The 23,592-nt window shown below is 38.3% G+C and overlaps 4 protein-coding genes across 7 annotated transcripts; 2 read left to right on the top strand and 2 right to left on the bottom strand.

Annotated features, from left to right (window-relative positions):
- Nucleotides 1–409: 409 nt before the first annotated feature.
- On the bottom strand, nucleotides 410–17,679 carry LOC132198469 (putative ATP-dependent RNA helicase TDRD12). Of its 4 annotated transcripts, XM_059622548.1 has the most exons (29): nucleotides 17,521–17,679; nucleotides 11,225–11,290; nucleotides 10,785–11,033; nucleotides 9,398–9,654; nucleotides 8,834–9,045; nucleotides 8,691–8,770; nucleotides 8,144–8,475; nucleotides 7,960–8,080; nucleotides 7,666–7,836; nucleotides 7,412–7,606; nucleotides 7,196–7,351; nucleotides 6,637–7,039; nucleotides 6,377–6,564; nucleotides 5,997–6,119; nucleotides 5,731–5,876; nucleotides 5,479–5,646; nucleotides 3,484–3,655; nucleotides 3,236–3,418; nucleotides 2,890–3,088; nucleotides 2,645–2,801; nucleotides 2,472–2,591; nucleotides 2,283–2,424; nucleotides 2,137–2,229; nucleotides 1,859–2,066; nucleotides 1,726–1,802; nucleotides 1,340–1,608; nucleotides 1,165–1,286; nucleotides 880–990; nucleotides 410–805 (listed from the first exon to the last, which is right to left on the bottom strand). In XM_059622548.1, the coding sequence occupies exons 3-29, from the start codon at nucleotides 11,007–11,009 to the stop codon at nucleotides 663–665; spliced, it is 4,773 nt and encodes a 1,590-aa protein (XP_059478531.1). In that variant the 5' UTR covers nucleotides 11,010–11,033; nucleotides 11,225–11,290; nucleotides 17,521–17,679; the 3' UTR covers nucleotides 410–662. The 4 variants fall into 4 exon arrangements, with proteins under 4 accessions (XP_059478531.1, XP_059478530.1, XP_059478532.1 ...); XM_059622547.1 differs by lacking the exon at nucleotides 17,521–17,679 and having other exon boundaries at nucleotides 11,225–11,471; XM_059622549.1 differs by lacking the exon at nucleotides 17,521–17,679 and having other exon boundaries at nucleotides 11,229–11,471.
- On the top strand, nucleotides 13,025–16,835 carry LOC132198473 (uncharacterized). The gene is made up of 9 exons (XM_059622553.1): nucleotides 13,025–13,272; nucleotides 13,332–13,444; nucleotides 13,512–13,665; nucleotides 13,737–13,812; nucleotides 13,885–14,106; nucleotides 14,159–14,407; nucleotides 14,460–14,678; nucleotides 14,724–14,826; nucleotides 14,879–16,835. The coding sequence occupies exons 1-9, from the start codon at nucleotides 13,208–13,210 to the stop codon at nucleotides 14,923–14,925; spliced, it is 1,248 nt and encodes a 415-aa protein (XP_059478536.1). The 5' UTR covers nucleotides 13,025–13,207; the 3' UTR covers nucleotides 14,926–16,835.
- LOC132198483 (uncharacterized) lies at nucleotides 16,844–20,029 on the top strand. The gene is made up of 5 exons (XM_059622567.1): nucleotides 16,844–16,860; nucleotides 17,526–17,747; nucleotides 18,240–18,459; nucleotides 18,513–18,684; nucleotides 18,860–20,029. Exons 1-5 carry the CDS (start codon nucleotides 16,844–16,846, stop codon nucleotides 18,982–18,984), a joined length of 756 nt encoding a protein of 251 aa, XP_059478550.1. The 3' UTR covers nucleotides 18,985–20,029.
- A 595-nt stretch (nucleotides 20,030–20,624) lies between these two features.
- Nucleotides 20,625–23,343, bottom strand: LOC132196780 (G2/mitotic-specific cyclin-B3). Its single transcript, XM_059619646.1, has 7 exons — nucleotides 22,715–23,343; nucleotides 22,417–22,610; nucleotides 22,089–22,353; nucleotides 21,761–22,030; nucleotides 21,422–21,577; nucleotides 21,166–21,364; nucleotides 20,625–21,079 (listed from the first exon to the last, which is right to left on the bottom strand). Exons 1-7 carry the CDS (start codon nucleotides 22,988–22,990, stop codon nucleotides 20,928–20,930), a joined length of 1,512 nt encoding a protein of 503 aa, XP_059475629.1. The 5' UTR covers nucleotides 22,991–23,343; the 3' UTR covers nucleotides 20,625–20,927.
- Nucleotides 23,344–23,592: the final 249 nt, after the last annotated feature.

Here is a 23,592-nt window from a genome sequence, read left to right as displayed (position 1 = left end):
AATTAAGAGAATCTGCACATAACCTATAATATGCAACTTTATTATCCCAGGTAAAGCAGCCCAAGACTTTAGCCATATAAGGTCCTTAATAGTAGGTCAATAGTTTTATTTAATTAAGATGTTTTAGAGTTGTCCAATGGGAACGGGAAAATTATTAACCCCCGGTGAGACTATGGGAAATAAAATCATTCTATTAAGCAGGAAAGGTATTGCCAGGAACTGTACAGACCTGGGGGACCAGGTAGCCGATGAAAAATTGTTTGCACCACCAACATATTTTTTAGCAACATGCAAAAAATGTCTTTTGCGAGCATTAATTCGCTTGTCTGTATATATATAAAAAAATGTTTAAATATATCAAACTCTGGTTTCTGGACAAACACATACATGAATTTTGCATTGTAATAAATGAAAATACTTTGCTCTCATTTCAGTATATGATCGAATGATTGAAGAGATTTTATTCAATTTAATTCAAATTCAAAACGTGCTTTGACACCACCGTACACAACATTAAGAGTGCCGATTTTCATTAAAAAATATTCTTGTAAGCCCCCTAATTATTATCATGCTTTACACAGAGTTGAAAATTGAAACTTTCTATGGTCTAGAGCAATGATTGCTTCTCCTCAAATTGTAATAGTTTTGACAAAAATCCTAACCTAGCCTAAAGGATCATACATGTCACAGTTTTCATTCTTGGGTGATGTAAACTCTTCAATTTCATCAGGTAGTTCTAAATCGTCTGGCAAAGGTACCTGTCCGACAATGCCTCGACCATAGCCAAGCCTCTGCTTAGTCAGCCCTATACCAAAAATTAAAATTATTAGAAAATTTAAAATGATAATTTTTGTCAACCATAAGCAATGAGATGCTTACATTTAGAATTTGAGACTCCTTCCTCTTCTTCACTGTCTGCTGCACTTTCCACTATTTCTGGGGTCAGCAAAGCACTCTCGACGGCTCTCTCAGCTCTTGGCCATGCCACATCTGCGGTGTTTTATATTTTTAATTGTTTGACTTTGGAGTGTAAATTATAATTTTAAAAAATTGATTACAATCAATCAGTTTTAAACTTATACACTTTTAATAAAATTTTGTTTTACTTTTTATTAAAGTTAATTTAAACAGGAATTAAAGGTTCAAGGTGATTTTCAAGCATACCTAATGACTTCCTCAATTTGATCTCAACACAGCGGCCTCGAGAACAGTGCTGGCTATCATTGGGCAAAACATAACCAAAGAGGAGCATGTTGAAGCAATAGGCACGGCCTTGACAGTAGCACCTAAAATTCGCTATAGTAGAAAAATTAAAAATAAGAAACCTTAACGAACTAACGCAAAATCTAGGCGCTCTGGAGTTATCCTGAGGTAATAGTCTTGGACATCGATAAGCTGGACACGCAGCCGAATCCACTGGGCTGTTTGGCTCCATAGAATGTGCGAGTCATAGCAAGTCGAAATCAGCCGCGGCCCTTCATGCTTTTGTTGCACTTCTTTCTTTGAAGCAACAGCTTCCACGTATTTCACCTTTGGTACAACAGCTTCTGGTTTTCCTTGAGGCTGTGGTATAGGTGCAGAAAACTTTTTCAGACGCTCAAGTTGTTCCTAACAAAGTTAATATGCACATTTTATGAAGTATATGTAATTATCACGTAAGAACTTGTAAAAATGCATTTTTGCATTTTAAATGGCTTCAGCATGTTAAATATACAAAATGAAAACCTTCTCAAATTTGAATTCTGAAAATAGACTAGTAAGCTCCTCAATGTCTAATTCAGATAATTCATCTGGAAGATCATCTGCAAAAATTTAAATGTTACAAAATAATTGCTTTTTGCTTTCGATTTTGTTCTACCAAAAATGGACTCATCGTCACTTCTAGATGACGATTCCTCTAATAAATGGTTTTTGCCATGCTCGTCTGTGTCAGCTTCAAACTCATTATCAAAACTAGCAAGGGCTATTTTTGGATTATCTGTGTCAACTTCTCTCAGAACTTCATCACGAAGTCGAACACTGTAGCACCATCCACGTGTCACTTGGCTCTTGGTCTTATCCAAAACCTGTCAACAGGTGAGAAAGCTCATAGAAAATCAGATAAAAATTTGTATTTTGTATGAAGCTATGTTATACCTCAATACTGATGGTCTTTTGGTTATTTCGAAGAATTTTACCCAATCCCTGTTCATCCACTTTTGGATTTTTCTCCAAAACACACTCAATTGCCTGTAAAATCTTCTTCAGTGGAAAATCTAATTTTAAGCTCTTTATTATAAAACCTGGCAGGGCAGTTGTCGGAGCAACTGTGATGGAAGAGGCAAAGTTAGGCGCAACTTGACAAGATCCTCACAGCCGACATCTACAAAGAAGCACAAAAACTCCTGCTCCGAAGCTTTGCTCCTAATCTGTGCTCGGTGCCAACTATTTAAAAAGTTATATAAAATTATTGTAAAGTATGGCTAGCATACGTGTGGTCACGTGGGTTCTTGGCAAGAATGAAAGTTCCTTCGTCATTGGGTGTCGATTTCCAAGCCATCTTTTCCTGTTTATTCTGGTGCTCAGCTAAGCGGTCCAGTAGGTGATCCAATCTGTGCGTAAAAATTGATAGATCCACGAGACTTGAAGATATATTGCAACTGACAAATCACTGAACTCAGCAGGCTGCACAAAAACCTTATTTAAGGACTCATGAATAAATGACACTCTGACTTCTGACAAACTCCCACAGGTTAGAAAGGCCCAGTCGGCGCAAATGCTTTCCTTGCCATCTGCTGGCACTTTTGTAATTTGTTTGATCTCTGCGAAGGGAAAAAAATTTAGTAATAAATAAGGACAAAAAATACAGGCCAATATTATTCTCTCTATAAGAAAAAAAAAAATGATCACCAATTTTTGGGGGCGCTGGCAAATCAATGTTTGCCTGCATACAGAGGTTCCTCAGATTACTCAAGTGTTTTACATTCTTGTCAGCTACATGGCTCTGAACAAGACGGGCGCCAAATGAAAAGATTCCGACTGGAACAGCGCTCTCAAGGACACACTCAAGAGGTTGAAGCCACAGATTATCAGCAAGGCATAAAGCAATCTAAATCAAAGCAAAAATGAAATAAAAATAATTGATCTTTTTCAATGTTTGAATTCAAAATTTATGTTGAATAATTATTGTCAAAAATTTTTATATCAAAAATTGATAATCAACCTTTTAAATTAAATACTCATTAAATTTTATTACCTTTCCTCGAAGTGAATATTGGCTGGAAGATGATGCGTTTTGAAGCCAAGTAGCAGTCAGCTTGGTGGCGTTAGAGCCCCATTCGGCTTGCTCCTGTTTTGGAGCCACATTGCTGATATACACATCAACAACACTCTGAGGTACATCACGCAAAACCTTTGGCAGGAATAGCAGTTGAGACACCTAAAATGTCACATATTAAATTACTTAATTTTATTCAACATTGTTGCAAGTAAAAATTAGCTTACATTGCATACTTGTCGCCAGCCAAGTTCAAGCGACTTGACCTTGACCTCCAGTGGCTCCCGATTTATATTGCTCATGGCCATCACACTTTCAATTCGTACACGTTGGAAGACATCTGGTGCCGACTCAAATGCACACACTAACCCTGGCTGAACACTACCCAGTTGATGTGTCCTGGAGATACACAGTAGAAATATCAGTGTTAAAATTCAACAGGATAATGTATATATACATTTTTACATAAAATCTTATAAAAAAATAAAAAACGGAAATATTGAAAAATATAGTTTTTAGAAGAGTATTCGTTTAGAAACAGGCAGCCTACTATACACTATATTATTGAATCTCAAATAAAATAAATTATTTATCAAATAAGCAGCAAAAGTTATTTAGGACTTAACCAGCTTTCTTTATTCATATATTGTAAGATCATACAATATAATATAATACAAAAAAATAAGGAAGATATTCAACTTTTTATGCTTTCTCAAAAATAAAAATCCATCTTTTATCATCATGGCTTTGTCATCAGGCGATGAACTTCTTTCTGACAAACTTGACACTCTTAGGCTTAGCAGAGTCCTGTGTCAGGGTGTCCGCCAGGGCGTCACTGAACAACTTGCTGTTGACCATTGGGAATGTTGGCACCTCACCAACTTCCTGCTTATCTTTGACCTCAGCAACTGGTTTGTAGATGCTTAATTGGCTGTCCTCTTGAGAGCAGTTCATATCCACCAATGTCTCTGTATTTCCTTCGGTTGAAACACTGCCTTTGGAGAAACTCATATGATGGCTTCTGTTTGGGGCATGTTGAGGACTTGGTAGGCCATTGTCCAGAACTCTACCTTCATCCTTACTATGTGTAAAAGAATGCACATTTGAGACATGACGACCTTCATTGCTTCTATTTTCATCCTCCTCTTCTCTTTGCAGATAATTCTGACCAGGGCGGTTTCCAAAACCTCCAGACGAGCTACCCTCATTAACTCTTGAAAATGGTTTGCCCAACTGACGGCAACTTTCAGATCTTTGCAGGCCAGCATATCTATCATTTGGAAAGTTTTCTTCCTCAAACGAACCTCTCATTCTTCTACGCAGGTCCCTTTCAGACCCCATGTTATTTGACTGCACAATCTTCTTACTTTGAAAAGTGAGCCTTAAACCTTTTTCAGGAGTCATGTTGTATACCCTGACAAGGAGGTCAGAGTCTGAAAGTTCTTTCTCAATTACATCCCGCACCATTGTCCACTGGAGACGGTCATTTCCACAGCAAATTCGTGGCATGGCAATCCTTGTGACCCCAAATTCAAGACACACTCGACGCAGCTCACGCAAACACCGACCCAGCGCCTGCAGGGTAGGCGTGCAGAAGCGTGACTTTGGCTTGGTCACTAGGCAGAAAATGTAGCGGCCGTCTGGCAGCAAAAGGTGGGCCACCTCGCCGACGTCACGCTGCTGCTGCAAAAGCTCCGAGACACCACCAAAGTGTTGTCGGAACTGTACTGCAATGCCTCCACTCATAAGCATGTCTTTGGCCACACAGTGCACCAGGGAGTCCTTGCATGAGAAAAGATTGCCCTCCAGCTCAAGCATAAGCAATCGGCCCTTACTCCGAAGCAGGCATTGATGACTCTCTTCACTGTCCCTGCGTTTGACACACATGCACATTTCACAAAAGCAAATAACTGTAAATTACATAAACCTAAAGCATATATAATAAATATCCCATGGAATATATATTAAATTTAAAGCCTCTGCAACTCACACACACTTCATATTTTCTATATAGCATACAAAATTTAATACCCTTGCTTTTAAGAAGACAGATTATAGAACAATTATTAAAAAGAAATTTAAAAATATAATAAATACTTTAATGTATAGAGATGTTAATGTAACTCAATAATAAAAGTAAATTGTACTTCTATATAGGTAAATAAAAAAATCCCCATGGCAAAAAAGCACCAAACAAATGCATAATTATTGTATTAACTGACCTTTTCTCAGCATCACTGAAGTACTCGCCCATGTCCATAGCTAGCAAGGCATGCTCATTGCCACTGTGTGTGGTAATCTGGTCCAGCTCATCCTTATGCTCCAAAATACGCGCCGAGATGTGAGTTGCGTCATGCACTTGCGCCACCTGCAGCTTGACTTCTCCCTGACTGCAAAATGTTTTATTTATTAGATAAAACACTATAAAACTAGCTTAAAACAGTTTACAATACATATATCAAACAATTTATTACATTGGCATAAATGGCGCAGGCTTGTCCGTCTCATTGAGTGAGTGGCGCTCGGCGCACAGATTGAAGTCAGCACATCTTCCAAATGCGCACACTTTAGGGCAAAGAATATGCAGGTGTCTGTCTTTCTCCATTTTTGCTCGCATTTCCTGCACAGAAAAAAAGGAATTAAAATGCAAATTAAAATAAAAAACATTGTTTAATATACAGCTGCACAATGAAATTTCCTTATAATTTACCTATTGCAATAGTTATTGAAATTAAATTACCTTCACTTTAGCTTCAAAGACTGCAGGAACATTGGCATTCATACGTTCTTGAAACTCCACCAACAACAGCAGTTGTTTCTCATTCTCATTTGCATCCAATAGCAAGTGTACCTCTGGCTTGTGCTGAGAAAAATGTGTAGGCAAATTAAATTGATTACAGCAATAGATCATTACAAAAAACAAAAATTGATAAGAGCAAATTACGTTGCTTGTTTTTTTTTTTATTTAACTTTCTTTGTCCTAGTTAAAAAAATTTTACTTAGTCGTAGAATCAATGAAAACTTGTGACCAAAAAAATTAATAGAAAAACTAAATAAATAATATTGTTTTTTAAAATTTCTGTATTGACTGAGAAGAATGAATAATAATAACATAATTACCATTCCATTCTGCAAGCTGTCCATAATTGCAGAGTGGCGAAGCATGAAACTGTGCTTGGATTTTGCCATAGAGAAGTGGACAATCATATCTGCATTTGAAATACAGAGGAAGGGCAATACATTGTCACAAGTAATCAAGAGAGGTTGACGCCCAGCCACCGTCATCTCATGCCACTGGTTCCTCCAGGCTATAATAGACAGCAAAAATAAATTATTGGTTTTTCAAAATATTAGAAATTGTGTTTTTAATCCTATTATACCGTTGACTTTGGCATTATTTTCAGTGCTGCTGGCCACAATGATAAGCTCTTCCAAAGAGCCGCCAAACGAAGAATGCAGTCGCTGTGTTTCTTCAAAGTCTCGGCAGCAAACAATAATTCTGCGCTCGCCAAGTCTAGCAGAGAGCAAGGTAGAAGCAAAACGAATTCGTTCTTCATGATCAGCTTCACTCGCATGCATTTTTGTAATGCAATGCATATGTGGACGGATATGTCCAAATGAAAGTAGCTCAAAGCCAGAAGCCACAATGGTCACAGGTGTGGCTAGCATGCTGCTAGTGGTGAATGCCTCTAGTTCTGGGGTCCACTGGCGAGCAGTTACCACCAGCTGAAGATTCTCCATGCTACCACTTTCCTCTTCACACAAGGCCAACATATTTTCCACCTAGAAATGTATATAGTTTAATTACTTTTTAAACCCCCATAAATTTAAAAACTCGTTTCACAATTGATGTAAGATTATGTTGAAACTTTTGATAAATATTATTATTGTTACTCCAATTTAATATATCTTTAATTTGAGACATTTATTTTTCCATACCTCTTTTTTGTACTGTACTAAAAGTATGTCTGCATCATCGAGCACAACAGTCTTGACTTTTGTTAGATCCAGTGCCATCCCTGAGCAGAACAATGCAACACTCTCAAAGGCAGGCATTGTGGTCACAAGTACATGACAACCATTCAGCAGGGAAAACTAAAATTGTGCTAAATATATTAAAAACACACTGACCCCAACATCTATTTTAAAAATCACAGCAGCTTTTCTTAGTTCCTCTTCACCGTTAATCATACAGATTTTAACCCTAGAGAAGTCAGATCTCCTAACAGGCTGCCTGTTGATGGTGGCATCAGTCACCAACTTTTTAAGCGAGTCTTCGAGTCCCTCGGCCTTTAAGGCCGACGAACAGACAATCAGCACGCTTGGACCAAACAAATTGAAATTCCTCTCCTAATTTGATAATCAAATTTTAAAATGTAATATATTCTTGTTCAGGAAGGAGCACTTACAGATCTGGGAATAGCCTGGTAAATGAGATAACTGGCAAGAGGTGCAGCAAATCCAAAGGTTTTTCCTGTTTCGTGACTGCCAATGGCCACAACACTGCGACCTCTTGCCACGGCACGCCACATGTACCTTTGGAGGTTTGTCGCAGCAACAAACCCACTTTTCTCAAGAGCCTGGATACAATTGTTCATATGAGCAAAGTAATTATTATTTTTTAAATAATTTAACTATCAAATATTCTGCTCCTATATATTGCAAGATATTCAAATAAAATTAACTCTTAAATTTTTATCAACCTTGAGGACATCTGTATGAAATGGTGCTGCACTGATCACAGAGATGGGCTTCTCCTGTTGGAAATTAAGAACCAGCACTGGCATATTCTTCGCGTTCACCAGAACATTGCAAAGCTTGTTGCTTTTTTGACAGAAAAGTTGAATAAACAAAACAAAAATTTCTCTTTAAGCTTTATTAACTAACCTCTTATCTAGCCCATCCGTACTGAAGATGTCAGCAAATTGCTTTGAAAGCTCAGACACATCATCATCAAGTGCAAGGGCCTCTTGGGCCTTGCACTCTGCCTGTTGCCGTCGTCTCAACTTACTTGGACCCCAGCTGAATTCAGAGCTGTCCTGCTGGGTCTGCTGCTCCTCAAGCTCTGTCATCCTGAGAAAGACCTCTCGATACTTGGCCATATTAAGTGTAGGCTTGTTGACCTGGTCAGCATCAGCACCCTTCCGAGGAAGACGAGCTGCCATTGGCACGAAGTGAGGGGCAGGTTCAGCAAGGAGCTTTTGTTTCTCCACGGTGTTCTAAAAAATGGTTATGTATTTTCTTAAAATTAACTCAAAAGTTCAAAATTTGCGTAAACCATTATAATTGGTCTCTATTAAGCTATATAATTATTATAGTTAATATGTAACAAAATGTGCATTGTTAGATTTTATAAAGTATTTGAAAGAGGTTAATTATTTTTATGCACATAAATATATAATAGGATATTGTTTTTTCATATTGTAAAACTTACAGCAGGAATATTGAGGACGTCTATCCCACGGAAGCCTTCCTTAAGATCTTCCAGTAGACTCTTGACACCATTCTCATGCTCTGTAAAAAATTAATACAAATTACAGACCCAAATTACTTTTAAGTATAATATATTGAATTTACCCTTTTCAAACTGATCAGCATTGTAGAGCGCATATTTTCTGTCATGGATGTATTTGTTGACAGATTGCGACTCCCTGTTTGAGCCATGCACATACAATTCACCCAATATGTGCTGTTCCTTGCTCCTCAGAGGCACAAATGTGAGGAATATGCCTGCGTCTAGTAACTGCCGCACTTGGCCCTCCACTACTGGCAACCACGTTTCAGACCTCCTGAATGAAGTAAAATTCTTTTTTATTAAAATGTATCAAAATACATTAAAAATATAAAGCAGAACACCAAAACAAGAGATACTGTCTCTTTAAATGCCCACTTTTGAAAAATTTTTTAATTAAAACAGCAAAAAATACAAAATATTAAGTTTAAGCTTGAAGCCTTAACTGCACAATATAAATATAAGAAAGTTAACAAAATTTTGTCTGCCTGGACTAAAAAAAGTATTATTCCGTTTTCAAATAATAATAAGTCTTCAAATATGTTGCTGACCAAACCCGCTGAGTTGACTGAATGCTTTCAGTCAACTCGGTACGTTTGGTCAACGACATTATATAGCTTTAAATTTACCGAGGCTCATATTTGTCAGTCTCTTCACAATGGATTATTTGCGCTGGCAAGAGTCCGTAAAGTTGGAACAGTTTGACCTGAGGCCACATGTCAAGAGCCCAGTCAGGCAAAGGACGCAACTTTGGTGCTTCAACTGACAAGTGATGGCCATAGTCGACAAGGAACACCTTCGCTTCAACGCCACCATTCTTCTTGATCAAACCAACCACCCTGCCGCGCACCCATGACTCGGATTGCTGCTCCCTCACTCCAACCAACTGAAAATCATAAAAATGGTCCAGAATTAAGAATTAGTAATATTTACTCTGTGATTAATTTTTGGTGTGGGAAAAAATACATGTATAAAGAGGGCAATAAAGTTTTATAGAACTGCAAATGTTAAAAATAGAATTTAACTTTTCTATTATCTTAGATAATATTGCTTTAATTTTTCCCATGAAATAAGTAAAAATTTGCAACAACAACAACAGCTTTAAATGAGCAGACCATTTTGGCGAAATTTGAGCAATTTTTCAGCAGGTTCAGGCAATTGTTTAAATTGATTGATCTCTGTCAGTTTTTCAAGAACAGAATCTATCCTACTACTTATCATTTGGCGTGTCGAGTAAATAAAAAAGTGTACAATGATTTCATAGTACTAACGTAAAAAAGAGCCAATATTTTCCATAATTCCGAAGGGGAAATTTCGGAATTAGTATTGTATTAACATTTAATTGGAGTGCATTGGAGTGCATGAAAATATTATGATGCGATTTTTTCATAGTGCATCAAGAAAAATTTATTTTACCATAAAATATTTCCTCATCCTCATCTGTATCACAATGTTTCAAAAATACATAACTTCTTTAGTCCACACAATTCGCGCATAATTGTGAAGAGAAAAGCAACTTATTTGTTCATAATTTCTACGCAATGTAAAAATTTATGCAGGTTGCAGAAACTAACTTTATTTCTTGAAAACAATCGCAAGACGGTGCTTTAAAATGTCAATTACACATTCCAAATCACGTAAGCCTCTTGTTGGAAGTGTAATAACCTAACGAAATCCTTAAATTTCAGGTAGGTCTCAATAGATCTCAATATGTGGCTTGTCAGCCGATATTTATAGTTTTCACTGGTTGTCAACATAGTGTAATTTCCAGTTAAATTCACAATAATTGTAATGTCAGAGCGTAATAAAGTAATTATAGCAAATAGTGATTAATTTTCAAGCGCAGCAATAAAAAAATGAATTTTACAGAGTGCAACTTAAAAATTTTGGAAGAAATAATTACAAAATATTACAGACATTATATTTCGTCAAAAAATATTGAACGAAAAATAATGGTTCAGTGTTCAATAAATCAAAATGTGTCAAAATGGACAGTGAAATAGAGAAAAAATTTACCGATCCAAGATTAGGCATGAAATTTTCGTCGGCTCCATCGCCTTGCTCGAAAACGTCTATCATGCGGTGCTCGAGTTCAGCCAGCCGAAAGGCGTCTGCGTTAGATAGCCCTTGGGACTCCTGATGGCTCTCGTGGTCAATGTAGCCCCAGAAAAGGGTTGGGCTCACCACTTGACCCACCTGCACCTTCCACGAACCTTGCGAAGGCACCACGCGCCCCAGCATATTTGCGTCAGAAAATGATTTGTCCTGAAAAAAGAAGTTGCAAATTGGATAATGTCGCGAAGAGTGTGTATTAATGCATGCTCATTTCATTAAATAAAAGTTTTCAAAGATTTTTGAGTCGAGTGTCGATTAAATCAGAAACTATACTCGCTTATAGCAATCCGCAAGAGCATTAATTTAGGAAAAATTGCAAAAGAATAAGATTTTATACATACGCACGCACAAGAGGAGCCAAATTGTGTCGTCACTCGTCGGCGGCGTCCTCCAAAATCTGCTCACTGCTGTGCAAATGCGAAGGAAACATGCGCCGTGAATGTTACAATATCAGACAGCGAGCGCGTCAAGAGAAAATTTGACGCCGAGAAACCTACAATCCCTACGAGAAACAAGAACTAACTTGCTACACTCGAGCGCAAAAGAGAAGAAGAGAGGTGGCGTGGACTGGCTATAATGTGAGCCTGTGATGAGGAGAAAGAAAAAGTGGAAGGAAATAGTATTGAAAGAAACAGTAAGGAGAGTAAAATAGTTAGGAGGGGCGAAGGGGCGGGACTATCTGGGTGACCTTGGGCCCAGTCCTATCTTTTAACATTGAGCTGGGCCATAAGCCACCTCCTCTTCGCCTCTCCTATCCTATTTTACTCTCCTTAAGAAACAGCGCAATAGTAAGTCAGCAACAAGAAGTGGTCAGCATTTCTGTAAATCATGCTGCAGCTTGCATAAACATGTTCGCAGTTAATGGAAGATGGAGGGCTTTGAAGGAAGAAGCAAGCTAAAGGAGAAAACACTCGAGAGGAAAAAATAGTTTAAATAAGAAACAGGAGAAATAAAAATATTAAATATAGAATTTTACACAAAATTGAAACAAACTACTTGCAAAAATATGCCTATAATAACAATTATAACGTATTTTGTTTGTTGTACATTTTTACAATAATGACATAATGATGAACTTGAATTATTTTATGAGTGGCTATTAAAAGGAGGACGTGAGCAGACGTGAGGAACAATTGTGTGACATTATGGCTGATGGCAATTCTGAATTCAGATATTTAAATTCACATAATAAGACACATAGAAAAATGAAATTTCTTGATTAATGTGTTATGTAGTATTAAGGAATGGATTATGGATTTGAAAGTGGATAAATAAATTGTGAGGAAAATAAAATAGCAAGGACATTTAAATAGCCATGACCAAAAGCCAAAGTATAAATCATATAAATATTTCATATATATTATTTTAAAAGCACTGCTAAGGCTATAATACGCAAGATTGTAGCGGGCCAGGCATGGCATTATTATGGCAATATAGAATTATTCCATTTATTTTATAACTACTTACTATATTTTATAATGAAGCATATATTTTTGTCTTGTTTTTTCCAGCTTCTTCAGCGGAAGTACATAAATATCCAAATTTTTTAATATCAATTTCTTTAAGTTCAAAGAGCTTTATAATTTTTATTTTAAAATTTTTAATTTACTTTAAAAAAACAATTCATTTTATAAGATTTCAAAATGATTATGACGATTATGATTTTGGAACTGATAAATAAATGCAAATTTTTTCATTATATTGCTCATCATAATATTCATAATGAAATTAATCATTTCCAGACTTAATTCCAATAATTAAAATCGCGCAGTTTACAATTATACAGAAATAAGATTATCATTCAGTTTTATTATCTCATCTTTCCATTTTTTTAATTAAATATTTAATTAAAAAAATAAATGAAATAATTATTTTGTAATGTCGTAGTCGCGTAAGAAAAATAGAAATAGATCGATATAATGACCCACTGCCATTGGCGGCATTGACTCTTGCAAGCAATTTTGGTTTTTTGGTTTTTGGCTCCGCGGCTGCAAATTGCTTGCACCGGGAGAGGAGAGAGATGAAAAAATGAAAGCCACCAGATACCAGACTTTTCGCGCTTCTTTTGGCCACCGCTTTTGCGACGTTGTGACTTCTACATGTCAGGCGTCACGTGAACGAGAGACAAAAACCATGTGATTGTGTTGTTTACAAACAGCGGCTGAGCTGAGCTATCGGGTTCAATTTCAAATTCATTTCATCGCGGTTCTATCTGTCCTGTGTTCTCCTGTTCTGTTATTTTGGTTTACAATACTCAAGATTGTTATATTTTGTATTCGCAATACATAACTTAATCTCCCAATTCCTCTCAATTGCCTCAAACTATGACTTTTGCACTCCGCGCCTTTTGGGTTGTCAGCCCAAATGAAGAGACACCTGTATTTGACAGGTTATTTTTCAAATTCCATACTTTTAAACTTTTCATGTGATACATTTTTTTTATTGCAGAATTTTCTCTACTGTCGAGTTGCGAGCAGCACAGACTGAGCGTTACCAAAAACTCTTTGAACCCAGAGAATTTGTAAAAGCTGTTCTTATTGAGACAGGAATTCAAGAATCTGGTAAGTAAACAAAACATTAATTTAATTATTTTTAAAATAATGAAACTAAAATTTACTATATACTTAGAGGTTTTTGTGCAGAGCCGAGACAGTTGCGACAAAAAATGCACTGTTCCTGCTTTCAAAATTTCCTCCACTGGCCAAATATTGGAGCCTGTCGTCATCCTGCAGCATCGGGGGCTGCTTTTGTGCGCTCTTCCTCTGGCAGAGGACCATGAGAGGTTAATAAAAACAGTTAAAAATGTTTTGAAAATATTTTTTAAATTTGTATTCTATTGGATTTTATTTATAGTTCTGTTTTGGAAGTGGCGCAAACTTTGGACTGCTTGCATTTGATAGCCGAAAGACTTTCTGGAGATCTAAGTCAGGTGAAGAAAAAATTATATGAGAATAAACTTCAGACCTATTTTAAATTGATAATGAAAATGTGTAAATTGCAGAGAAACGATCTAAGAATTCAGCTGGCTAAGCTGATGGCTGTCAACTTTCCTTTTGGAAGACCACAGACAGAAAGTGCTGTGCTGACTGAGAGGGTCATTGCGTCCACTTTGAAGGATATGCAACAAGACAAAACAAAAGTTGCTATTTGGAATCCCGCTCCTAGCTCGAAAAATAAAAACAATTTTGTAGTTCACATTACAGAGCAAATACATTCCATTAAGGTCTTAAATTGATTCATTCCTTCCCTTTTTGTGTTTAAAATTTTGGTTAAAGAGGGACGAGGTCATAGCAACAGGGGTGATCCATGTGACGACCAACGAAATCTCGGAGATGCAGCCAGAAGTCACCATGACTATTTTGCACCCAAATCCACTCGACATCATTTCCTTGGCACCTCGCGCTAAAATAGAAAACACTTCTGACAGCAGCACAACCATCAAGTTTAATCCGACGGCTGGGGTGAAATTGGAGCTGGCACATTATCAGACCATCTGTTTTGCTCCGGTAGAATTCATCATATCAGTATGTTGTATTTTTTAGCCTTTAGTTACGTTGATCTCAATAATAAAATCAGGAACAAAAACTGATTGTTCAGCCCTCTCGAGCAACTTTGCAGAGGCTGGAGCTCAGGATTCCACTCGAAGGCAGAAAGTTTCAAATTTCCTTGGGGACTGCTTTTGAAGAGGATGGCGGTTGGCTCAAGTGGGACATCCCAGTTGCGAAAATAAAATCAAAAAGCGCAGAGATTGAGATTTATGCTGGTTTGCTTGGGGCAAGAATGATCAAGGCGGAGGTATAAGAATTTTACAAATTTATTTTCCCTATATAGTTTTTTTAGGTCTTTTTTAAATTGAGTTCTGATTTATGCTGGAGTGGCCTCCGCATAAACCAAGGTGTCATTCTGATTAACGAAAAAGCGGCGAAAATTAAATTCTTAACAGGTAAAAGTCTTTCTTCTGCTGCTAGTAATAATAATAAAATAAATCTTTTCAGTTGCTGAATCCATTTCAGGCAGCTATTTTATTGCATCTGCACAATAAAATAAAGACAAGGATGGATGTAATCTCTGATTGTGTGATTGCAATCAGTGTCGGAGGTCGGAGAGTGATTGTGAAAAAAATTTGCAATTAAAATTTGTTGTCAAAGTAACTTTTTTCATAGGCAAAATCATACTTGTCGTTTGGAAGAACTTTTTGAATTTTAATTTACAATATAAAATTGTATAAAATAATAATTTTAATCAATCTACTCTTTATGGTTGAAATTTGTGTATGGTATATTAATTTTATCTCTCTTTTCACGTTTATTTTTGTACAAAATAAATGTGCGGGCCAGGTTGGCCAACACAAAGGGAGAATAATAATTAAATTAAACTCCAGAAGATTCTTTTAATTCGTATATTGTAGTAAGGCGGTGTTGTACATTCAGGATGTGTTGGTATTAGAATCGGAAGTTGAAATTCGAATTGAACTGTAAAAACATAATACAATCAGTACAATGAATTACAAACATGTTATTTGAGTATTGGTAATTTGAGTGGAGGCGCCGGCATTGCTCGGCCGGCGAACAGTTTTAGGTTCGGCGTTTTGGGTTAAATTCACTGGCGGGGCCGGTGATTATGCACTTATTCACTGGGCGGGTCATTTTGCCGTCAAGGGAAATTGCACAGAAAGGTTCTTACCCCATAAGTTTGGGTTCAGGCGAAGGTTTGTTGAGTGAGCGATTGAGACGCGCGCTCCATGGCTGGCTTGGGGCGCGAGAATAAACGTGGTTGGGCGGGGCTCACATTGCATGGGAGTGCTGCAGGGTGCAGCACAGGGTGGTGGAGTGGTTTAGTCTTGACTAAACGATTTGTAGTGGGCAGCGGGAAACCGCTGACCGCTACATAGGCCCCCACTTGGAGACCGGAGGTCACTCTCAGTATGTTTCTCTCGGTGAGGTGTCTCTTGGCGAGAAGGTGTCTCTTGGCGAGAAGGTGTCTCTTGGCGAGAAGTTGTCTCTTGGCGAGAAGGTCACTCTTGTATAGGCTGGAGTGAACGAGGAATTTGAGGCGTTGGACTTTTGCTGAGTCCAAAAACAGGAGAACTTGGAAGCTCTGTATGTTGGTTGATTCCAGCCGGGGGAACTTGGCGTGCTGGAAGGTCGTTGGTCCGATCAGCTCTTTCAGGTGTGTCCGACAGGGTGTGTCCCCAAAGGTGACGAGAAATAGCTATGTCTCGTTTGCGCGGTGGGTTGCAGGTCACATATACTTGCCGTGTCGGTCCGAGTTTGAAGGCTCGTGTCGGCGTCGCTGATGTATGCTCTGATTCAGACGAGAGTTCTGCATAAAACTCGTGTGGAGCAAAATTGTGAGTAGGTGCAGCGACAGTTTGGAAGCGCGGTGCAGTGTTGTCTGACGGCTTCTGAGGAGAGGTTCGATCCTTGGTAAGTGTAGGTTCGAAGGACACTGGAATGATGTAATGCTCGTTTAAGAGGTTTTCAGGACAAATTGATTTTGAAAGGTTTATGCCCTGTGTTTGTGTTGCGTTTATGATATTTACGCTGCTGTCCAAAGATTTGGCCTTGGCGGTGGCCACGGTTGCTTGCATGTGAGGAGGCGTGGCTGCTGACAGCATTGGTGTTGGCGGTGTTGTGACGGCATCATGGCGAAAGCTCGTCGTTCGGCGGTCTGCCGAATGTGTATGTTAGTTCTGTCACTCGATGGCTTGATTTGTTGAAGGCGATTCTGCGTTGAAGCATCGCGTTCGGTATCTTGTTCGGGGTCACCATTTTGTGCGGGCCAGGTTGGCCAACACAAAGGGAGAATAATAATTAAATTAAACTCCAGAAGATTCTTTTAATTCGTATATTGTAGTAAGGCGGTGTTGTACATTCAGGATGTGTTGGTATTAGAATCGGAAGTTGAAATTCGAATTGAACTGTAAAAACATAATACAATCAGTACAATGAATTACAAACATGTTATTTGAGTATTGGTAATTTGAGTGGAGGCGCCGGCATTGCTCGGCCGGCGAACAGTTTTAGGTTCGGCGTTTTGGGTTAAATTCACTGGCGGGGCCGGTGATTATGCACTTATTCACTGGGCGGGTCATTTTGCCGTCAAGGGAAATTGCACAGAAAGGTTCTTACCCCATAAGTTTGGGTTCAGGCGAAGGTTTGTTGAGTGAGCGATTGAGACGCGCGCTCCATGGCTGGCTTGGGGCGCGAGAATAAACGTGGTTGGGCGGGGCTCACATTGCATGGGAGTGCTGCAGGGTGCAGCACAGGGTGGTGGAGTGGTTTAGTCTTGACTAAACGATTTGTAGTGGGCAGCGGGAAACCGCTGACCGCTACATAAATAATTATAAACAAATAAAATTTATTCTTTAATAAGGACTTGTTTCCGTTCACCAACCTGGCCAAGGCAAAATGCTGCATGGCAAATTTTATGGACATTAAAACTGAATTAATTATTTACAATGCTGAATCCAATAATGCACGTACACAAGCGTCGTCAGCGCTGCCTATGCGTAAAGTGTGAACTATTTCAAGGAGGGGAGAGCGCAGGGAATTCAACAAAGGAGAGGCAAAGACAGAAAAGTACCGCCAAAACCTCCCCCACCGGGCCGAACCGAGAACCAAACATCTGATCAAACCAAAGTTGGTGTCCTCCGGTGCTGGTGGCTGGTGCGATCATTAAGCGTCCAACGCGTCCGTCCAACAGTCACACCTTGACCTGGGGCGATCTGACGCTGACGGCGCCGCTTTCTGACCGACCTGGACCTGACGACCCGAGACACGAAGAGCGGCGCGACTTTCACATCTGCACTTCCCGCGCTCTGTGTGAGAATTTGAAGAGGCTTCGCGGCAAGCGTGTACATATGTAAGTGAAACGAGCTTTTTTTGCTTGAAATTTTGAAGTTCCTTTTTTATTCGGGCTTTCTATAACCACGGCAACCGCAGCTTTGCCATCAGCCATCAATATTTCCGATCAACATTTCCTCACTCAACTGTCATTTGCACGCCTTTGTTGTTGTTTCTCGCAAAGGCGTAAGCATGAAGAGATCTAATTATAAATATTTTTTCTCCATGGAAGCAATCAAGATGCTTGCATTTTAGATTATTGCCAGTTACGCCTCCCGCTAATAAAATATTTTATTCTCTCGGTTTTAGTTTAAGAAAAAGCTTGCCAAGATTTACTCTGGAAAACAAAGCCTGGTCCCCTGCGGAATTTACTCGTAGAGCTGCTTTTAAATCGAGGAAGATTTGGATTGGAGGTGGAAATTTTGTGGCAGAAGTGCATCGTTGGCTAGTAATTAAATCAAAAAGTTTTGTAGATTTTTCAATAATGTTTGTTGTAATTTAATTTTTGCAGCTTTCCCAGCATCAAATCACATGCTTGGAACGATTGCGCTCAATGGAGCAATGATTTCCTGCGCTACGAAACGGTCCTTAAACGATCTACCAACTGTTCGTCGGTTGAGTGCCATTTCACCGAACCTGTGCTTGACCTGCCTCCTCATCTTGTGTCCACAGAAGTGGCCCATTTCTCTGGAAAACTGCTACTGCCAGTGAGACACTGTCCAGTAGAAGATGTATGTTTCCTTTAAAATACCACTCAACTTTTGAAATAAAAATATTTTTGCAGTGTGGAGGACAATTGGTGGACCATGTATTGGTCTCCAGACATGTCCTGATTGTGGACCACTGCCTCCCTGGTATGCCCAGGTGTCAGGAAGACCTTCTCAACTTAGAAATCAATGGTTTTATTCCTGAAGAACTGCAAATCACACAGCAAACATACACCCTGTTTGGAGTTGGTACGTCTTTTGCATCACGGAATATATCTTAATAACAATTAAATTTTATACTGTAAATTTATATGGAATTCTGCAGCAATCGTAACATAATTTTTAAATAATAATGTCAATTGACATTGTTTATTTAATTTAAATTATTATTTCATTTAAATCTATATTTCACATCTATATTTAGTTGTCCGGGAGACTGAGGATGTCCATCATATTGTTCCAGACATCAATCATGGCCCTCAACCAGAGATGGCAAGATTTTTGTATGGAGAAACTATTGACGTCAACTTTCCCTGGACTTGTCATTGAAAATGTAGCTGATTCCTCTCCGACCTATTTCTTCCTACATCGTGAAGACGGAATGTGGTGGAAAGTGTGTGGAGAGGCCACTAGACCTCAGAATGAGCGCACTCACTTTGTGCCCACTCCAGACTTTCTGTACCGTGTGCAGTACATCTACTACATTAGAAAAAAACCGATTAATGTCAATGAATAAGGTATTCAATTTAAAGGGTCATTATATATTTGTTTGAACAGGATAGAGAGAGAGGTTTTTAAGCTCACATGTTCTTTCTTAATCTGCTGAAAACGTAGAATTTTGCAGTAGTGCTCTCGAGTTTATTTATGTTCTTTGCCTGCACAAATGTGTAACATAATTTGATTTGTTACTGATAAGCGATAATTTAATTACCATGTAATGTTCCGTATCTGATTTTGAAATTTATTAATTTGCCAGCTCTAAAATATCATAGTTTCAACATAATAGTTCTAATTTTCATGAACTTTTACGTTATTTAACACTTTAAGTAAATGATACAAAATAGTCTCCGAGAAAACAGTCCAAAAGTATGAAGTTTAATATGTGACTGAGGAGAACTGCTGAAAGTGGAAGGAGTCCAACTTAAAACTCTACATATTATGTATATTTGTAACTACCTTGGATCTTCCATCGCCACTGATCTGATTAAATTTCAACCGTACGTCTGCTAACAAAAAAGATGTTGTGCTCTCCGTGTTGATAGTTAAATTTTAAGTTCCTGAAAAGGGTTTATTTTAAACAAGGTATTTGAAATTAATGTAAATATGTGCCAAACTCTCATTTCCATCATATAACTAATGTGACATCTTGGACTCAAGGATCAAGTGTCGATTAACATTTATTATCTGACTTTTAAGTACAGCTTTAGTTTTAAACCCTAGATGAACAATTCCTAATTTTCATTGTGAGTTTTGTTGCTGAAAACTACCATTCCATTTTTAATTTATTTCACATATTGTATGCAATTAATATGTATACCACACCTCCATAAATAAATGATATTGAGTAAAAATAAAAAAGTTTGCTTTTGGGTCAGCTTGGGTGATTTTCTTTTTAGTGTATTAGTTCTATAGCTCTTTAATCTATACTTGAGACACTCGTAATGTTCAAGATTCCGAACTAAGACACTGTCTGAAGTTTTTGCGGGCTTATTAATAATGATTCATTTAAAGTTAAGCATAATAACGTATTTGTCCAGCTATTACTTTTGCTGGAGATATGGATATAATGGATTATTAAAAAAATCAAAGTTAATCTGAAATGTCTTACATTTCATTAGAATATATAATGCTATCAACAAAACACCACCAAAAGATAATAATTATATTATTCATCGAGTTCCACAAGTAATCTGAACTAATTAAAAACTTCTTAACCAAGGTTCGCGCATCAGAACAATTATAAATTTTTTCGATTGTTGTTTGAGCTCTCTGATTGGGTGCAAGTAAAATTGCACCCAATCAGAGCGCTCGGCAACAATCAAAATTTTCTAATACGCGAACCTTGTACTTGACTCATTTAAAAGGAAAAATAATGAACTTTTTATGCAAAAAGTTTTTGAATGGCTTTAAAACAAACAGTTATCAAATCAACTATTAAGGAAAGAATTTGGGAAATCGAAAATAAAATATTGCTTTTACGAAGTTTATTTTACGTACAAAATGGAATCAACACAGTCCACCACTCACTCCGCAATTTTATTACCTGAATCTTGATTACATTTCTGTTTTTAACAAAATCATGGAAATCTGAGAGTCAGTTCCCAAAAAAAAAAAAGAAGTTAAAACAATATCCCTTTTAATAATTAAAAAAAAAATGATTGTGTGTATATACATACAGAATTATATGTTGAATTTTCAAAGTGGCACAGCACCACTTTACGTCCTACAAACAGCGAAAGAAGTCTGGAAGGATGCAGGGTAAGGGGCATCATTCAAAGTTCTTCCAGGGCTGGGATGAGGGCAACCTTTCGAAAAACGCGATGAGAATACTTGGCATGCACCGTTTTCATGTGATCTTTTGGCAGGCCCTTAATCCAAGTATTCAAACGGGCAGACAGATCGCGGAAGTCATCCAACTTGTAGCCTTAGAACCAATTATAAAAAAAGATAAGTTTAGTTTAAAAATTCTAGTGCCATTTGTATTAAAACTTTAATATAAATTAATTTCACCTGAGTAATGCTGCAAGGGCTTGGTCCAAAGAGCAGCTTGGGCAGCCTTGTCATAAGGGGCTTGGACCATGCAGGTGGCTAACCAGAGGGCGGCAGCTGCGATCATAGAGTCTGATTCGCTGGAGAATTGAGAGTCCATCAGTGAGGCTTCCAGGATATAGCGGGCCAAAGTCAGCAAGTCCATGTCCAAGGAGCAGGCCTGTTTCAAGAAAATGTCCCATTGCTATTCAACTGAAGTGTGAAATTTAAAACATACTCGGCTGTAACGTCTCAGGAAGCGGTAGCTGAGAGGGGCGCCGAGGTTGAAATTAAGGGCGCAGAACAGCTGTTGCTGCATTTTGCTCAGCTCGGACGCTGAAAAGTCGTTGTCGCACATCTGCAGCCAGTCCGATGTTGGTGGCGGAAGTCGCTCCTATTTTTCATCAAATAGAAAGAATAAAATATTATTTAATTAACAAAAATTTTGGGCTGTAAATAGTTTAAATGTATTATAGAACAGAAATATGTGAAAAATGAATGATTAACTTTAATTCGCTAATTTAAATTACTTCCAAACTTTAATGACGAACAAAAAGTCCAGAATAAATCAACTTACATCATACTGGGCTGCCAGAAGCAGGGAGGCACATGCAATTAGGCGCAGACGGTTTCTTTTAATTGGCAGACTAGGCGTAGGGTGCTGCTTGCTCGGAGGCTTTGGGTTGGACAGATAAAGGTCCATGTTCTTCACAGCCAGGTACAGTGTTTCATGGTTCAGTTCGAGTGTCTCCTGCACTTCGACCATCCAATCAACCACCAAAGCCCTGATATCGTTGCTTATTTCCCTGTGCTGGTCCAGGAAGTTCGGCTTAACTTTATAGAAATCCTGGAAGATGAAATTCATAACTAATTCAAAATTATCACAGATATTAGTTTTTGCATACCTCTCGAGACTTAAGGTAGGAAAAAATATAAGGTGCGTAGTCCGGCACAGAATAAGTGTCTTTGGACGTCTCCTGGTCGTAGTCGAGGACTCCCAGTGGAGGAGTTCCGGGTGTTGGAATGTGGGGCACCAAGGACCGGTCATTTTCAGAGGCTGAGAGGAAAAGTTCCGACTCCTTGATGGACACAGGTGGGGCCGAGCTAGCTCTCGTGGGAACTTTTACTTGGACAGCCTCGATTTCAGGTTGCGACTGAACCTTAATTTCACTGCAAATAATTAAAAAGAGAGGTCTCTATAAATGAATTATTTATAAATTTTTAAAATCTTACAGATCGTCAAGTGCAGACATGTACAGCGTTCCATTTTGGACATCTTCGTACACTGTACCTTCCTCCGTGATGGTTGGAGGCTGTTGCTTCACTACCGCAACCTTCAGTGACTTGTACTTGGCCAGGGTTGACCTTTTGTCCTTGCCATCTGCAGTTTTCTTACTTCCTCCAGGAATGTGAAGGCGTTGAATTGCCTAAAAATTAATAATGATATTTTATGGTGATTCCAATAATTCATGATACTTTTAAGAAAAAGGAATTTTTTTTTTAAAAAATTTGAAATAATAACTGTACGTACGTTGGTGACGTCTGAAAATGCAGATCTTTTCAAGACCGGTCCGTGCGGCAACTGTGAGGGCGAAAACGCCGACTTCCGCTTGCTAATCCTGAGGGCAACTTCGTCTCGGCCAGGGTGATCCATGGCCCGCAGGTTGTACTTCTTATCGGTGGAAGGCTGCATATTTTCGCTGTCGAAAAGTCCCGGCAAGTGGGCCGACGTGGAGTTGCGAGACGAAATCTTCAGTGGAGGGTTGAGCGGCGCTTCGCCGACTCGTCTTCGGCCGAAAGGCAACATTTTTCGTCCGAAATCTAGATCTTTCCCTGCTGCAACTCGAATCACTAAAATTCTCACAACAATGCAACCGCTCTACTTCTAATTTCAACAGTAACCCGCACGGTAAACAGTCAAAACAATAAATGGTGGATCAGTGTCTTGTCCATTTAAAAGTTAAATTTCCCAAAACATGTTCAGACTTGTCGCGGCAACTGCTAAAAGTGACGGTTTTCTCCCACCATTCGCTCGATTCGCTCTCTCTGAGTGCTGCTATTGGCTAGCGTAGGTTCATAAAAAACATAAAGCCAATGAAAGAGCTCCAAACAAAATCCGTTGAGTGCAATGTATAATTTTTATTCAAACTTCCCGCTGAACATCATTTTTGGCCATCTGTTGTCGTAACTCAAAATTACTTACAAAGTGTAAAAAGAGGTAAAAAGTAAATTTTCCACTAGATGTCAGTACTTCTTAGTTTCTAGTTTGTAAATTTTTGTTTAATGTAGTAAAATTACGGAAATTAAACAAATACACACACGCAAGCATGAGACATCATAATCAGTAAAATCACCTATATTTTTTACTATTATACGGCTATAAAGAATAAAAAACGTATATTAATTTAA

This window comes from Neocloeon triangulifer, unplaced genomic scaffold (assembly GCF_031216515.1).
Source record: "Neocloeon triangulifer isolate White Clay Creek 2 clone unplaced genomic scaffold, ASM3121651v1 ptg000012l, whole genome shotgun sequence".
NCBI classification, from domain to species: Eukaryota; Metazoa; Arthropoda; class Insecta; order Ephemeroptera; family Baetidae; genus Neocloeon; species Neocloeon triangulifer.
Note: the sequence above shows the minus strand (reverse complement) of the source record. Positions and strands in the feature narration are given on the sequence as shown.